The sequence below is a fragment of the Hylobates moloch genome, unplaced genomic scaffold (genome assembly GCF_009828535.3).
Source record: "Hylobates moloch isolate HMO894 unplaced genomic scaffold, HMol_V3 SCAFFOLD_6, whole genome shotgun sequence".
In the NCBI taxonomy this organism is placed as follows: domain Eukaryota; kingdom Metazoa; phylum Chordata; class Mammalia; order Primates; family Hylobatidae; genus Hylobates; species Hylobates moloch.
This window is the reverse complement of record NW_026652281.1, coordinates 104,129,821-104,147,117: the sequence shown is the minus strand read 5'-3', so window position 1 is coordinate 104,147,117 and position 17,297 is coordinate 104,129,821. Positions and strand designations below refer to the sequence as shown.

Here is a 17,297-nt window from a genome sequence, read left to right as displayed (position 1 = left end):
TGCAAGCTCCGCCTCCCAGGTTCACGCCACTCTTCTGCCTCAGCCTCCCGAGTAGCTGGGACTACAGGCACCCGCCACCACGCCTGGCTAATTTTTTTGTATTTCTATTAGAGACGGGCTTTCACCATGTTACCATGTTAGCCCGGATGGTCTCGATTTCCTGACCTCGTGATCTGCCCGCCTCAGCCTCCCAAAGTGCTGGGATTACAGGCATGAGTCACTGCACCTGGCCTGAAATAGTTCTCAGGAACAGGTTTTGACATCCTAACATCCCAAAGACAAATTTTTTTAAAACTGTTCAGTGCAAATCACATTGTTTCATGTAATCATTTTATCAGAAAATAAAATGGGCTCATTGTGACTGGAAAATATAATTTGTGCTATATTAGGAGCAGAAAGTATAAAATTGCTACTTGGGCTTAAGTGGTTATGAATGATCATGTTACCTCGTGTTTAGTCTGGGCAAGGGATTGAAGGGAGGGGTCAAATGGCCTTACTCTAAAGGAGCACAAAGCCTGGTACAGAGAAAGCTGGGTGAATGCACCACTCCATTCTATGTAAGAACAGTATTATATAATAGGCGTGCACAGGCCGGGTGCGGTGGCTCATGCCTGTAATCCCAGCACTTTGGGAGGCTGAGGCGGGCAGATCACGAGGTCAGGAGATCGAGACCATCCTGGTTAACATAGTGAAACCCCGTCTCTACTAAAAATACAAAAAATTAGCTGGATGTGGTGGCATGCGCCTGTAGTCCCAGCTACTCTGGAGGCTGAGACAGGAGAATTGCTTGAACCTGGGAGGCGGAGGTTGTAGTGAGCTGAAATCACGCCACTGCACTCCAGCGTGACAGAGTGAGACTCCATCTCAAAATAAAAAAGCAAAAAGAAAAAAAAAAAAAGGTGTTCACAGGTGCTATGGGCACACACAGGAGCGGTACCTAACCTTACACAGGGGAAGGTGCAATCTGAGCAGAGGCTTAGAGACTACCTCCTGTCAGCTCAGGCCGAATCTGAGAAGGGGAACCTCTGGACAGAGGGAGCTCAGACATCCTTGACCACAAACATCCTGACCTGATTCAGCAACTGGTCTGGTTTCCCCTGGTGGCCCCAGGAGCATCTTGTCTGAGTTCGGGTGACCTAAGCCAGGTTTTGCTGGGTCTGTTCACCCTGATGATCTAACCAGAGCTTTTGTAATCCAGAGTCAACAGAGACCAGGCCCTGACCCCTCCTCCCCATTTCCTCTCTATCAAGGAAATCTCTTCTCTAACATGAAGAGATCTGGTCTCCATATGCAGCATTTTTCTTATAAAACTTCCCTCATTTCTCTTTTCTGTTTTATTTTTTTTTTGAGATGGGATCTCTCTCTGCTGCCCAGGCTGGAGTGCAGTACTGCAATCATAGCTCACTGTAGCCTCAAACTCCTGAGCTTAAGTGATCCTCTCACCTCAGCCTCCCAAGTGGCTGGGACTATAGGTGTGTGTGCCACTACACCTAGCTTAAAACTTCTCTCATTTCTTAGTGTTCTGGTGGCTTCAACTTTAAGAACGGCAAATGCCTTTTTTGTTTCCTAACTAAAAATGTAGTACACGTGATGAGAAAGAGGCCAGCCAGTGTGGTGGATTACACCTGTAATCCCAGCATTTTGGGAGGCCAAAGCAGGTGGATCACTTGAGGTCAGGAGTTCGAGACCAGTCTGGCCAACATAGTGAAACCCCATCTCTAGTAAAAATACAAAAAAATCAGCCGGGCGTGGTGGTGCACACCTGTAATCCCAGCTACTTGGGAGGCTGAGGCAGGAGAATTGCTTGAACCTGGGAGGCAGAGGCTGCAGTGAGACGAGACTGCACCACTGCACTCCAGCCTGGGTGACAGAGCAAGACTCCACCTCAAAAAAAAAAAAGGCAGGCCAGACGCAGTGGCTGACACCTATAGTCCCAGCACTTTGGGAGGCTGAAGCAGGCAGATCACGAGGTCAGGAGATTGAGACCATCCTGGTCAACATGGTGAAACCCTGTCTCCACTAAAAATACAAAAATTAGCTGGGCATGGTGGTGCATGCCTGTAATCCCAGCTACTCGGGAGACTGAGGCAAGAAAATCGCTTGAATCAGGGAGTTGGAGGTTGCGGTTGAGCCAAGATCATGCCACTGCACTCTAGCCTGGTGACAGAGCAAGACTCTGTCTCAAAAAAAAAAAAGAAAGAAAGAAAAGGCAAATAAGGATGCATAATGTTTACATAGACATTGCTACTAATGATCCTATAGATACATAGCTATATCTACGCAAACATTCTAAATGGGTATCCTGGCTCCTCCATCTCTGCTCCCAGTCCCATCCTGCTTCAGGTGGAGCCAGTTCAGGAATTTAACTATGTTCAGGGGAAAGATCCCACTCATCAAAACACCTCTCCAAAGGAACTATTATCAAATATAATATCAAACTTTTTCTCCTAGGATTCATCATTCATGGCAATCTTTTAAAAAATCTAAGAAGTTGTATTAGTTCCCTGCCTCAAATCATCAGCTCAAGCTACAATGGCCTCTTTGCTGCTCCTTGAATACACCAGACACACATCTTGCCACTAGGCTGTTCCCTCTGCCCAGAGCACTCTTCCCCTAGACATCAACTCCCTCATCGCCTTCAAGTCTGCTCAGGTGTCACCATCTCATTAAGGATAAGGCTTACCCTGACCACATCATTTTAAACTGCACCCCTACTACAAACCCCCCACCTCCCCACTCAGTCCCCCTTACCTTTCTCTACCTTTTTTCCCTCTTGAGATACTACTGCCTTCTAGGATACCATACAATTTACTTATTTACTGAATTCTTCTGTCTGCCCTCTCTAGAATGTAAGCTCCTTGAGAGCAGAGTCCTTTCTAATTTTGTTCATTGAAGAATCCCAACTGCCTAGAAAAGTGCCTGACACATCATAGGGCTCAATGACTATCTGATGAATGAGCAGATGAATGAATGAACGAATGAATGAGTTACAAGGCCAAAAAGAACAACTCCAAACTCCTTCCATTCTCCTCTACCCACTGCCAGCAGCCCACAGCTGATGTTACAAAGAAAATGCTTTAATGAACATGCACCCCCATCTTCTTGTCTCCCAACTCCCCTGATTCACCAAGTCAATCAGCTCTACCCTCTCCCTTTTGTTTTTTGGGGTTTGTTGAGATGGAGTCTCACTCTGTCACCCAGGCTGGAGTGCAGTGGCGGGATCTCGGTTCACTGCAACCTCCACCTCCCAGGTTCAAGTGATTCTCCTGCCTCAGCCTCCCTAGTAGCTGGGACTACAGGAACCCGTCACCATGCCTGGCTAATTTTTGTATTTTTAGTGGAGACAGGGTTTCACCATGTTGGCCAGGCTGGTCTCGAACTCCTGACCTCAAGTGATCCGCCTGCCTCGGCCTCCCAAAGTGCTGGGATTACAGTCCCCTTTTGTTTTCACCTGCTTAGACTCCTCTCCTATTCAAAGGTGAAAACTCCACTGACTTCTTCCCACCAGCAGAATGTCCTGGCCCCTCTCTTAACTCCAAGCAGCCTCTGGACCTCTGCAACAACACTTGACACCAGCTCTCTTGGGCTCTACTTCTGCAGGAGACTGTCTGCTCCCACTAAATTAACTTTACAGTTAAGCAGTCACAGGACTCATTACTAATCTCTGCATTCCCCTGAGGGTCATGCTCAGAGAAGGGGAACCACTGCTAAAGGGAAATTTCTGCCTGAAAAGCCCCGTTTAGGACCAGTGTTCTGTTCTGTCCTTTATCCCCGGTTATCACCTGCAGCCTGAATTAGATAACCCAAGTGGACATCATCAGGCCATTCGATGAGAATGCAACTAAGCCAGGGTGTTCAGGGAACATAGCTTGAAAAGTCAAGTTTATAGTGGTCCTTAAAATTCATTGCTCAGAACATGAGTCCGCTTTCACCACTAAAAAGGTATCCTCCCACTATGGAAAAGACTGGAGTCCCTGATGAGGTGTTAAGTCATCTAATTCTCACAAGCCTATGGAGGACACTTTGCATGTAAAGGGGATAATGATCATCATGTGCTCTGGCTCTCCTTAAACCAAGTAACTGCCTTGTTTTAGTACTGTCAGGTGCCTTACTCCTTAAGGCTCATCCCTGTAAGACAGAAACATATAATAAGAAGTAAATATATTTATTAGAAAAGGCAGGCCGGGCCCGGTGGCTCATGCCTGTAATCCCAGAACTTTGGGAGGTCAGGAGATCGAGACCATCCTAGCCAACATGGTGAAACCCCGTCTTTACTAAAAATACAAAAATTAGCTGGGCATGGTGGCACATGCCCAGCTGTGGTGGCTCACACCTGTAATCCCAACACTTTGGGAGGGTGAAGCGAGCAGATCACTTGAGCTTAGGAGTTCAAGTCCAGCCTGGCGAAACCCCATCTTTACAAAAAACACAAAAATTAGGCCAGGCATGGTGGCTCACATCTGTAATCCCAGCACCTTGGGAGGCCAACGTGGGCGGATCAGTTGAGGTCAGGAGTTCGACACCAGCCTGGCCAACATGGTAAAACCCTGACTCTACTAAAATACAAAAAAATTACCCAGGTGTGGTGGTGCACACCTGTAATCCCAGCTACTAGGGAGGCTGAGGCAGGAGAATCACTTGAACCCAGGAGGTGGAGGTTGCAGTGAGCCGAAATCATCCCACTGCACTTCAGCCTGGGTGACAGAATGAGACTCTGTCTCAAAAAATAAAATAAAATAAACAAAAAAATACAAAAATTAGCCGGTGGTGGCGTGCACCATGACAGACGTTGCAGTGAGCCAAGATCATGTCACTGTACTCCAGACTGGGTGACAGAGAGAGACTCTGTCTCAAAAAAAAAAAAAAAAAAAAAAAAATCTGTCTAAAAAAAAAAAAAAAAAAAAAAAAAAAAGCATGATGTATTGTATGCTTAATTCACTGTAAACTGCTCTTTTAAAGGACATTACTAAGTTGGTGTTTTTATCTTTAATTTTTTTTTTTTTTTTTTTTTTTTTTTGCAGAGACGGAGTCTCACTATGTTGCCCAGGCTGGTCTCAAACTCCTGGGCTTAAACGATCCTATTGCCTCAGATTCCCAAAGTGCTGGAGTTACAGGTGTGAGCTACTGTATCTGGCAACTTGGTATTTTTATTTGAATTGATCTTGATGTCTCACACACCTAGCAACTACAATCTGTCATTTTTCCTTAATTCTAAAGAGAGTGTAGACTCAAAGACACAGATACCATCTGGATCTTCATGTATTTTCACCAATATGTAAATCAATGGATAACCTTAAGAGTTGTGATTCTTCTAGAAAATGCCCCCTCTGCCACAAGAATAAATGGGTTCACGAATCAGCATTACATTAATTAAGGTGAAGGCTGGACTTCTGGCGGTGGGGAGTGGTGTACTCTATTACAATTTTGTTAAAGCAGAAAAGGACACAAAAAGCTCTGGGAGAATCAGCCCTGGTTTTGTTTTTGGTTGTTTTTTATTTTGTTTTGTTTCTGCCTCCTTGCCCAAGAAATCCCATCTCCAGCCTCTTCCTAGACATGTTCTAACTAGGCTTCTACGGTCCCTTACGGACTCTCTATGAGCCCTGGGTCAGAAGCTGGGGCTCCTCTCTCCTCACTTGCCGACGGTCACTTCCTCCTCTACAGTGTTTCATCCTGTCACCCCACTCTCTCCATTTCTTATTGACAAGAGTTCAAAAAACTGGCGTGGCATTCAGGACTCTCAAAACTGACACTTCCCAACACATCCAATCTCAACTCCTCCCACAAGATCGCACCACACTGGCCCCCTCTACCCCACAGCGCAGCCTCCCCTTTGGGAATCCAGCTCCCCAAAGCCTGGGGTTTTGCAAGGCCATTAGGCTCCGATCGAGCCAAGCAAGCAAGGGAGTCGCCAGGCGGAGAACAATGACTGCTCCAAACACCCTTGGGAGATGGGATGGATGGATGGATGGGATGCCCAGGAGGTTAGGAACGCGTTGCTCACCTGGGGCGCGGCCGTCGGAGGCCTCGGGGCCATTCCTGCCTCGCCAGGGCCCGGCTCCGGGGCAGGAGCTGGGGAGAAAGGACAGGGCCCACTCACCCCGCTGCAACACCGACCCCACCCCACCACGCCCCGCCTCCCCCTCCGCCCCTAAACCACATCTCCAGCGGAGATGGTGGCGAGGACCGCGGAACCAGCCTGGGCCTGCCGCTCCCCATCCCCGAAATGAAGGGCTCGGCGGCCTTCCGGACACCCCCCTCCGGCCACGCCCAGTCCCCTTCGCAAGGTGGTGGGCGAGGCCCGGCTGACACACCCGCCAAACCCAGGAGGGGTGCCGCCCAGACCCGCGCACTCGGAATCACCGCCTCTGGGGGGCTCCGGATTTCGCGACCTCCGGCCCACCCAGAGCCTCGGGCAGCTCCTCCCGCCGCCGCAGGCTCGGTTATCTCCAATTCTGAGCTGCGGAGGGGCTGCCCAAAGGGGCCTCAGCCACACCGGGGTCGGACAATGGCCGCAGCGGCGGGGCAGAGCCGGAAGTGCGCCTGCGCACGCGGAGCCTCGCTCCCGCAACCTCGAGGCCGCGCCGGGCACGCGAACTACACTTCCCAGAGGCCCGCGGGCGCGGGCCCCGCCTCGGCGGCCTCCGAAGGCGCGTTAGGGACCCCTGTGAGGGCCGAGGGAGGCGGCCAGTGTGGCTCGAGCGTGCGTGTGTCCCTGTATTCCTGTCACTGTACGCCTCCTCTGTGCAAGGGGCTTGTTGCTAGCTGGGGGATCGGCCGGGAAAGACCCTGGTTTCGGGGAGCAAGCGTACGCCCCTTTGGACGAGCCTGACGATAAAAACGCAAACATATCAACAAAATAATGTCAGGTCCTGACTTCAGCTGTAAGAGTGACACAGGAAGGGAGTGAGACAGCGTCAGAGGGTGGGACATTTGCATCTTCATCAAAAGGCAATTTTCTATTTCTCATTTCAGAGAAAAGAGAAACTTCGGATAAATGCGTGGCCTCCTGAACAATGTGAAAAGGCAGACCTACTACCGTGTTATTTCATTACTTCGTAGCCCCTTAATGCAGGATTTTGTGTTTGGGACAAGCCAACAGTGATGGAAATTTTCTTTCTTTTTCTTTTCTTTCTTTTTTTTGAGACGGAGTTTTGCTTTTGTTGCCTAGGCTGGAGTGCAATGGCGGGATTTTGGCTCACCGCAACCTCCGCCTCCCGGGTTCAAGCGATTCTCCCGCCTCAGCCTCCAGAGTAGCTGGGATTACAGGCATGCGATGCGTCACCACTCAAAGAGTCGGAACCCGGGGTGAAGAACCCGGAACCGGCGCCCTCTTACTGTGCCCATGTTACTTAACAACCACGCCCGTCTAATTTTGTATATTTAGTAGAGACGGGTTTTCTCCATGTTGGTCATGCTGGTCTCGAACTCACAACCTAAGGTGATCTGCCCGCCTTGGCCTCCCAAAGTGCTGGGATTACAGGCATGGGCAACCGCGCCCGGCCCGATGGAAATTTTCAACACAAAGATAGGTCAACTTTTAGATACAGCTATTAGGTTTATGTAATTATGTCTTATGTATCACAGACATTCAGGCTACATTTCCTAGATTTCAGCTTGATTTCTTAACATTAGAGCATCGCATACCAACGTGGTAGAAAATGACTGCAACAATATGTTCCTTATGTCACACTGCTTTATCAAAAATATGAACATTCAAAAATAAATGCTTTATGCCGGGTAAGGTGGCTCAAGCCTGTAATCCCAGCACTTTGGGAGGCTGAGGCTGGCGGATCACCTGAGGTCAGGAGTTTGAGACCAGCCTGACCAACACGGAGATAACTCGTCCCTATTAAAAATACAAAATTAGTCAGGCGTGGTGGCGCATGCCTGTAATCCCAGCTACTCAGGAGGCTGAGGCAGGAGAATCGCTTGAATTCGGGAGGCGGAGGTTGTGGTGAGCCGAGATTGCACCACTGGACTCCAACCTGGGCAATAAGAGCAAAACTCCATCTCAAAAACAAAACAAAACAAAACAAAAAAGGGAGAAAATTTCCATCACTGTTGGCTTGTCCCAAACACAAAATCCTGCGCAAGGGGCTAACAAGTAATGAAATAACACGTCAATAGCACAGGGAGGCTGAGGAGGGAGGAGCCCAGGAATTAAAAGACCAGCTTGGGCAACGTGGCAAAACCCCATCTCTACAAAACATACAAACATTAACTGGTTCCAGCAGTGTACGCCTGTGGTCCCAGCTACTTGGGAGGCTGAGGTGGGAAGATCATTTGAACCCGGGAAGCAGAAGTTGTGGTGGGCTGTGATTTCACCACAGCACTCCGGCCTGGGCGACAAAGTGAGACTGTCTCAAAAAATATATATATATAAATTAATGAATGCTTTCTATCACTGCTTTGTGAATATAGTGCTCTGGAATTAGCAGAATGCATAATTCACAAGTATGAATTAGAGTGGACCGGGAGGCCTCTCTGAGGCAAGTGACTTAGTAGCTGCAACTTAAGGCAACTGCAGGCTGGGCATGGTGGCTCATGCCTGTAATCCTAGCACTTTGGGAGGCTGAGGGGGGGCGGATCACTTGAGGTCAGGAGTTCGAGACCAGCCTGGCCAACATGGTGAAACCCCATCTCTACTAAAAATACAAAAATTAGCAGGGTGTGGTGGCACGCGCTTGTAGTCACAGCTACTTGGGAGGCTGTAGCAGGGGAATCGCTTGAACCCAGGAGATGGGGGTTGCAGTGAGCCAAGATTGCACCACTGCACTCCAACCTGGGTAAGACATGGAGACTCTGTCTCAAAACAACAACAACAACAACAAAAAACCCAACAACAACAACAAAACAACTGCAGGTACATAAGGGGAAAAGAATTCCAGGCTGAAGAAACTGAAGGTGCAAAAGCTGTCAGATGGGAACAAGCTTGGTGTGCTTAGGAACAGATAAATGCCTAATGTAGCTTAGCAGAGTGAGGGATAAGAGAGTGAGCAGAGCAGAGGTAGGGCAGGTAGACTGGGGCTTGATGGAGCAAGGCTTTGGAGGTTGTGATGAGGGGTGTGGATTTTACTTTGAGTGTGATGAGAGCCATTGGCTTAGTAACAACAGTGGAGTCACTTATTACTATGAGAGAATAAGAGGAATTTTTCCTACTGTCCCAGAATTGGTAACCAGGACTCAGAGTTGAGGATTAAGTTCTGCATTCTAAGGAAAGTTGAAAACATTTGGGGTGAGAACCTCTCAGGTCTTATCAAAGGAAGCTGGATGCTGAATTCTGAATTTGCTCTGTTACTGTTAACCACTGACGCAATGCTACCCCTCTTTCCCAGGCTATGTAAGAGTATGATGGGAAAGAAAAGGAAAAATCCCTACCCAGGCACAGTGGCCTGTACTTCCCACACTTTAGGAGGCTGAGGAGGGAGGATCGCTTGAGCCTAGGTGTTCCAGACCATCCTGGGCAACATAGTGAGACCTCATTTCTACAATAGTAATAATAATAATGCCAGGTGTGGTGGCATGCCGGTAGTCCCCAACTACTGGGGAGGCTGAGGTGGGAGGATCAGCTTGAGCTAGGGGAAGTTGAGGATGCAGTGAGCTGAGATCGTGCCACTGTACTCCAGCTTGGGTGACAGAGCAAGACCCTCTCTCAAAAGAAAGAAAAAGAATTCCTCAGATGAGCAAGCCTTCCACCTGGTGCGGAAGGCAGTGTTCACCCCCACTCCCACTTGCAAGATAAATGTGAGAAAGAGCACTCAAACATTGAGCCTACCCAAGAGAGCGGAGGTTTTAAAAACTGCACTGCTACCTCCCAAAGAGGAAGAGAACAACGCTGTTTGTAAGGAGAGCAACCTGAATTTCTGCTGTTTGTGTAGAAAGTGCATGTACTGGAAAATAATTGGGCTTTTAGCCCCCAGGGGAAAGGTGTGCAGTTCACAATAGTAAGAGGCTGTGGAATTAACTGGGTGTGAGAAGAAGCTCACACCCATTTGGAGATTGAAGGAAGCTGAAGCAGAGCCGGGTGTTCCAAGTCGGGTATCTATTGGTTTTCTCTAAGGAACTCACAGATGCACTTCTGCTTCTGGGAGTGTGGCTCAGCAACTTTAATGCTGGATAAAATAATTTAAAAATCTTTTAAAATGTATTGATGAGCTAGAAAATTAGTAAGGAATACAGAGAAGCCCAAACCCAAACAAAATGAATAACTTAGAGAGTAGTAGGCAAAACATGGAACGCTAGCTTTCACCTGGGAATCATTTGCCAAATGAGGCAAACTTGAGCTTTGTTTTTCTTTCTTTTTTTTTCTTCGGTCTCCGTAGAGACTGTCAAAAATTAAATTGCCAATGCCTAGTATAGTTCAAGTCATTATGGCAGTGTGTTGGGAAAAGTTTTCAATTAGCAATAATTGTGCCTCGGATAAACCTCATTGGTTACGATACTGCCACTGCACAAAGCTAAGAGCTTTGTTTTTCATAGTCCTGTAGGCACAAGAGCCAAGTGACAAAACCCAGACCCCATCCAAAGTAGAGTATCTAATAGGAGACACTCACCACCACCCAGTAAAAATTGGGACTCCATAGATGAACACTCCCATGGTAGAGACTGCAAGGTAAATTACCTGTTTCAAACTTTGACAATGAGTAGGGGGGTTGGTGGAGGTGGTTGGTGGATATCTTTCCTGAGAATTTGTAACCAAAGCTGGTTCCTATGTGGAATTACAGCCTGTATTCACAGTCCCTGGGTGGTCCAAAAAAACTGCAAGCTGAGAATGTAGTTTAAATTCGTTCTCGGCTAACAGTGCTTCCAGACATCTGGCAGAATCAAACATAAATCCAGTCTGGGAGAACTTACCTTCAGTCCAGGCTTCAAAGAACTTCCCCAAATATAATCCCAAGAAATATGAGCTCACAGCCATGAATCGCAAACACAAAGCACATGCAGAAAACATGGAACCATGAATGACAGACAGAAAAAATAGTATAATAATATTCATAACAACCTCAAATATAGGGAGTTGTCAGACACAAAATTTATAATAATGTCTAATATGTTTCAAAAATTTATTTTTATTTTGTTTTTTGAGACAGAGTCTCGCTCTGCCACCCAGGCTGGAGTGCAGTGGTGTGATCTCAGCTCACTGCAAGCTCCGCCTCCCAGGTTCACACCATCCTGCCTCAGCCTCCCGAGTAGCTGGGACTACAGTCACCTGCCACCAAGCCAGGCTAATATTTTGTATTTTTAGTAGAGATGGGGTTTCACTGTGTTACCCAGGATGGTCTCGATCTCCTGACCTCGTGATCCACCTGCCTCAGCCTCCCAAAGTGCTGGGATTACAGGCGTGAGCCACCGCGCCCAGCCGTCAAAAATTTATTTTAATAAACTAAAGTAGGGGTTGGACATATGAATAAAGAACAAGAGTCCAAAATCTTAAGAAACAAATAGAATTTTAAAAATGGCCGGGTGCGGTGGCTCATGCCTGTAATCCTAGCACTTTGAGAGGCTGAGGCGGGTGGATCATGAGGTCAGGAGATCGAGACCATCCTGGCTAACACAGTGAAACCCCATCTCTACTAAAAATATAAAACATTGGTCAGGCGTGGTGGCACGTGCCTGTAGTCCCAGCTACTCGGGAGGCTGAGGTAGGAGAATCACTTGAACCCAGGAGGTGGAGGTTGCAGTGAGCTGAGATCACGCCATTGCCCTCCAGCCTGAGCTACACAGTGAGACGATGTCTCAAAAAAAAAAAAGTAAGAAAATCTTTAAGTTAAAAATGTAATGCACATGGTTAACAATAGATTAGACACAGCCGAAGATAAAATTAGTGAACAGAAAGTTGATCTGAGGAAATTATCCACAAATGGACAAAGAGATGAAAAAAATTTTAAAAAGGCAGAGAGCTATAACACATCTAATCTAGGTTCCAGAAAAAGAAAAGAAGAGAATTGAGGCAATATTTGAAGAGATAAAGGCTGAAAATTTCCAGAACTGATTAAAGATATAAAGATTCTGGAATCCTGACACTCCAAGCCAGATAAATTAAAATAAATTTACATTGAGACACATCATAGTGAAACTGTAGAACACCAAAGATCTTTAAAATCCTAGAGAGAAAAAACAGATTACCTTTGAAGGAATGAAAATTAGAAGATGGCTAGCTGGGCGTGATGGCTCCCAGCTACTCAGGAGGCTGAGGCAGGAGGATGGCTTGAACCTGGGAGGTGGAGGTTGTAGTAAGCTGAGATTGCACCATTGCACTCCAGCCTGGGCAACAGAGCAAGACTCTGTCTCAAAACAACAACACAAAAGGAGAATTAGAAGATGGTAACAATGGAAGACAGCTGGAATTACATCTTCATGAATGAGGATTAAATAGAAGGATTTTTGGAAAAACAAAAAACAGAATGTCATCAACAGAGACTCATTGAAGTTGGGTGTCTTTTAAATGGAAGGAAAATAATTCCACATGGAAAGTCATATATAGACAAGTTAACAGTGAACAAAGAAAGTGGTAATTCTACCTGCTGGGCGTGGTGGCTCACGCTTGTAATCCCAGCACTTTGGGAGGCTGAGGTGGGCGGATCACAACGTCAGGATATCGAGACCACGGTGAAACCCTGTCTCTACTAAAAATACAAAAAGTTAGCCCTGGCGTGGTGGCGGGCGCCTGTAGTCCCAGCTACTCGGAGAGGCTGAGATAGGAGAATGGCGTGAACCCGGGAGGCGGAGCTTGCAGTGAGCCGAGATCGTGCCACTGCACGCCCCAGCCTGGGCGACAGAGACTCTGTCTCAAAAAAAAAAAAAAAAAAAAAAAGAAAGTGGTAAATCTATGTGTAAATCTAAATTAAAATTGACTATATAAAACTATTGATTATGTCTTGTGGGTTTAAAAAAAGATGAAACGAAATCCAGGTCAGCAGAAAAAAATCAAGGTTCTCCTGATGAGAGATTAAAGGTTCTAAGATTATTATATTGTTTTGGAGGATAAAGAGGGACTTCAGTGGGTTGACTATATGTCACAAAGGTCCCTATCGCCTCTTCGTCTCACTTTCTCTGAATGTCAGCATTTGTTTCTCTTTCTCCTTTATGAAGACCTCACAGCCAGTCAACTGAACTTTTTTCCTACCAGGGCTCTTGATTCTTTTATCCCCACCTTGTGCTGAAACTGGCCTACAAAATCCAATATCATGCCAGCTGAAAATTGCTGGGAAGATGAGCCTGTTGACAATTTTTATACCCACTTTTCAAACCCGCTCCTCCACTTCACCTCCAGTCTTAGAGACAGATATTCCTTTGCTGATTTGGAGAAAAGTGCTCTCTCTCGGGGTCCTTGGTCCCCAATCCCTTCTAACCTATCATCCATTATTTCTTCTACATCTCACATTTTGTTTTTTCTTTTGGCTTTTTCCATTGGACTTATAACCATGCTTAAATCTCTCCGTTCTGAGAGAAAGGAAGAGACACACACACACACACACACACACACACACAGAGATTTTTTGTCCCCAGATATCTCTCAGCTGCCATTCTTCTTTACCCCTACCCGTTTCACCTGAACTTCTAGAAAAAGTACACCATCTTGTGAAGACCAAGTCCTCACTTCCCATTCATGCCTTGTTTTACTGTTGTTTGGCTTCTACCTTCACCTTACTCTGGTACTGATTTTGCCAACATGACCAGTGATTTAGCTAGTTGATGACCTGAATGGACATCAGGCAGATTTTATCTAATGCTATCTGGCACTTATCTCCCTGAAACTCTTTCCTCCACTGGCTACTAATACTGCCTTTTCTGGAGCTCCTAGAATTTCTCTACATCCCACCTTTCTCCCCACTCCACCCATTTCCTTTTTTTTTTGAGGCGGAGTTTCGCTATTGTTGCCCAGTCTGGAGTGCAATGGCTCAATCTTACCTCACTGCAACCTCCGCCTCCTGGGTTCAAGCGATTCTCCTGCCTCGGCCTCCTGAGTAGCTGGTATTACAGGCGCCAGCCACGATGCCCAGCTAATTTTTGTATTTTTAGTAGAAACAGGTTTCACCACGTTAGCCAGGCTGGTCTTGAGCTCCTGACCTCAGGTGATCCACCCACCTCGGCCTCCCAAAGTGCTGAGATTACAGGCGTGAGACACCACACCAGGCCCTTTCTTTTTCTAACAGCTTTATTGAGATATAAATCATATACTATAGAGCTCACAGTTTAAAGTGTACAATTCAGTAGTTTTTACTGGATGTAGAGAGTTATATAACCATCACTATAATCTAATTCTAGAACATTTTCATCATCCCTAAAAGAAAACTTACGCCATTAGTAGCCATTCCCTAATCCTACCCTGCCACCTTGCAGTCCTAGGCAACCACTGTTCTACTTTTTCTCTATGTAGTTTGCCTATTCTGGACATTTCACATAAATGGGGTCATGCAGTATGTATTTGTTTGTATGTGTGTGGTTGGCTTCTTTCACTTATCGTCGCATCAGAGGCATGTGACCCAGAGCAACTCCATCTTAAATAGGAGCTGGGTAAAATGAGGCTGAGACCTACTGGGCTACATTCCCAGACAGTTAAGCCATTCTAAGTCATAGGATGAGATAGGAGGTCGGCATAAGATACAGGTCATAAAGACCTTGCTGATAAAACAGTTTGCAGTAAAGAAGCCGGCTAAAACCCACCAAAACCAAGACGGCAACAAGAGTGACCTCTGGTCATCCTCACCACTATACTCCCAAAAGCGCCATAAGAGTTTACAAATGCCATGACAACATCAGGAAGTTACCCCAAATGGTCTAAAAAGGGGAGGCATAAATAATCCACCCCTTGTTTAGCATATCATCAAGAAATAACCATTAACATGGGCAACCAGCAGCCCTCTGTTTATGGCGTAGGCATTCTTTTATTCCTTTACTTTCTTAATAAACTTGCTTTTGCTTTGCACTGTGGACCTCGCCCTAAATTCTTTCTTGCGAGAGAGCCAAGAGCCCTCCCTTGGGGTCTGGATAGGGACCGCTTTCCTGTAACAGTAGTGCTTCTGAGGTTCATCCATGTTGTAGCCCGTATCAGCAACGCATTCCTTTGTATTGCTGAATAATATATGATTATATGGATATATCAAATTCTGTCTAGTCATTCATCAGTTGGTGGGCATTTGGGTTGTTTACACTTTTGGCTCCACTGTACTCCAACTTGGGCTCAAGTGACCCGCCCGCCTCTCCTCCCAGGGTGCTGGGATTACAGGCGTGAGCCATCGCACCCGGTCTCAAAGATTATTATTTATAAAACCCGGAATTGCTATGTGAGAGGGGACCAACGGGACATTTTGGAGGGTGAGGCTCTCCCCATTCACAGAGCTCTAGTGGTCGGCTCGGATTTCTGCACAGAGGGAGACACACACGAAAACACACACTCGGGGGAATTCATCGGCTCTTGCTCACAGTTCCAAAACGCCACCCCAACCAGAACCACCCCTAAGCTCTCAACCCAGCGAACCAAGGTCCCAGGCGCACCAGAAGTGGAGTTTGACTCGTGCAGGTCCGCTGACTGCTGCTGGGGAGGGGGCCCCGCCCAGGCTCTACGTCCGGAGCCTTGGGAAAGGGGCCAAGCCCCTGAGGAATGGGGGTTGGTCGGCAGTGAGTCCCAGAGCAACGACGCGCGCCCCTCGACTGCGGCCCTGGGTTCGAGACACCGACCCCTCCTCTCCGCTCCAGGTCCGCGCTCGGGGCTGGGGGCGGAGGCGCCGGGAGGGAAGCAGCAGCCTAGTTGCAGGGGAGGCGCCTCGCACAGCACCTGCGGCAGGGGGTCGGGCAGCCAGACTCCGTACTGGCAGTTGTCGTCGGGTTGCAATGCGCAGAATTCCTCAGGTGCTAAAAGCCAGCAGCCATTTTCTTCCGCGGGTCCTCACCTCCCTGTAAGCCGCCGAGCCACGGGCTGGAAGGGGAGGGCGGGGGCGTACCTCCCAGCCAATCACGAGCCACGTAGTTCGGCGCGTTGTCTCCATGACAACGGCCTGGGGTTCTGAGAGCTCCTCCGGGTTCTGCTAGCTACTCAAGAGTTCGAAGGCAGAAAAGACCGACTCGCACGTCCACTGGAAACCAGGAACCCAGGGGCGGGACCAGAGAGACTGGCAGAAGTCTCCAGATGCCCGAGTAGTGCCTCAAAGCCTCTTCAAACCCCGCGCCCCGGTGGGCAAGAGGGCGCTCCTGGGCTTGGAGGGCGGAGGATGAGGCATTCAGCGGGACCTACTCCTAACCCAGCCTGGGAGAGCATCAGGGACCCGTCGTTAACGTCAAATGCCTTCCTTGTTGCCTGCTCTATCTTTCATATCCACGAGGACCCCATTCTCCATGATGTGCTTATTTAACGTTGCATGTCTGCATCAAAACATCTCATAGACCCCATAAATATATACACCTACTGTGTACCCACAAAAATTAAAAAACAAAAACATCTACGAGGGATCGGGCTTGGTGGCTCACACCTGTAATCCCAACACTTTGAGAGGCCGAGGCGGATGGATCGCTTGAGCCCAGGAGTTTGAGACCAGCCTGGGGAACACACTGAGACCACCCCCCACCCCCGTCTCTACAACAACAACAACAAAAACAGAAGCAAACAAACAAATTAGCCAGGTGTGGTGGCCCAGCTACTTGTGAGGCTGAGGCAGGAGTATCGCTTGAATTCAGGAGATTGAGGTTGCAGTGAGCTATGGTCGTGACACAGCATTCCAGCCTGGGTGACAGAGCGATACCCTGTCTCTAAAAAAAAAAAAAAGAAAGAAAAGAAAAGAAAACATTAACATCCACGTGGATTGGACCTCCAGTTCCTCACTCGGCCCGGCGTGGGTCCAGCCTTCTGGCTGGGGCCTCCCCCATAACACAAGAATATCCAACTTCCGGTGACTTAAAACGTTCATTAAAGTGCCCCACCCTCTGATTTCCACGAAAACCGTGAGAAGAGATGGGACTCAGCGAATGTAGCCAGATCCGCTTCTGTTAAGCCGGAGAACCTGCGATTCCCAGAGCAATAGGGAACCCGGGTCCCCTGACGGGAAAACAAGGCTGAACCGCTAAGTGGGGCCTGGGTAGCTTCTGACCCCCTCTGCGGGGTTGGAAGCCGAGATGCGCGCCCACCCGCTTTCGACCTAGCGAAAGCGTGTCCTAGCACCCCGACTACCTTTCCTCTACTGACACCAGGCGCCTGCTTTGCCTCCGCCTTCCAGGGCATGCATCTCAAAACTGCTGGAGCTCGAGCGCCACCTGCCGTCCTCTGCGACGCACTACTGCTGTAAAGCCAACCGCATAGCAGC

General features: G+C 47.9%; 1 protein-coding gene and 1 non-coding gene across 11 annotated transcripts in view; both read right to left on the bottom strand.

The window, feature by feature from the left end:
- Positions 1–16,121, bottom strand: part of ZFP90 (ZFP90 zinc finger protein) — a 35,210-nt gene extending 19,089 nt beyond the window's left edge. For 2 of the 10 annotated variants that reach the window (XM_032157746.2, XM_032157737.2), the window contains exons 1-2: positions 6,361–6,536; positions 6,002–6,069 (exon numbers count right to left, since the gene is read on the bottom strand). In XM_032157746.2, coding sequence (XP_032013637.1) covers positions 6,002–6,034 — 33 coding nt within the window. In that variant the 5' untranslated portion in view covers positions 6,035–6,069; positions 6,361–6,536. Of the gene's footprint in view, positions 1–6,001; positions 6,070–6,311; positions 6,537–10,553; positions 11,083–12,126; positions 12,289–15,812 lie in introns of those variants that run through there. The other 8 variants (XM_058441141.1, XM_032157736.2, XM_032157744.2 and 5 more) reach the window with 8 other exon arrangements.
- On the bottom strand, positions 10,314–10,459 carry LOC116472147 (U4 spliceosomal RNA). Its single transcript, XR_004249037.1, has one exon. It is a non-coding gene; the product is annotated as a U4 spliceosomal RNA (small nuclear RNA).
- Positions 16,122–17,297: the final 1,176 nt, after the last annotated feature.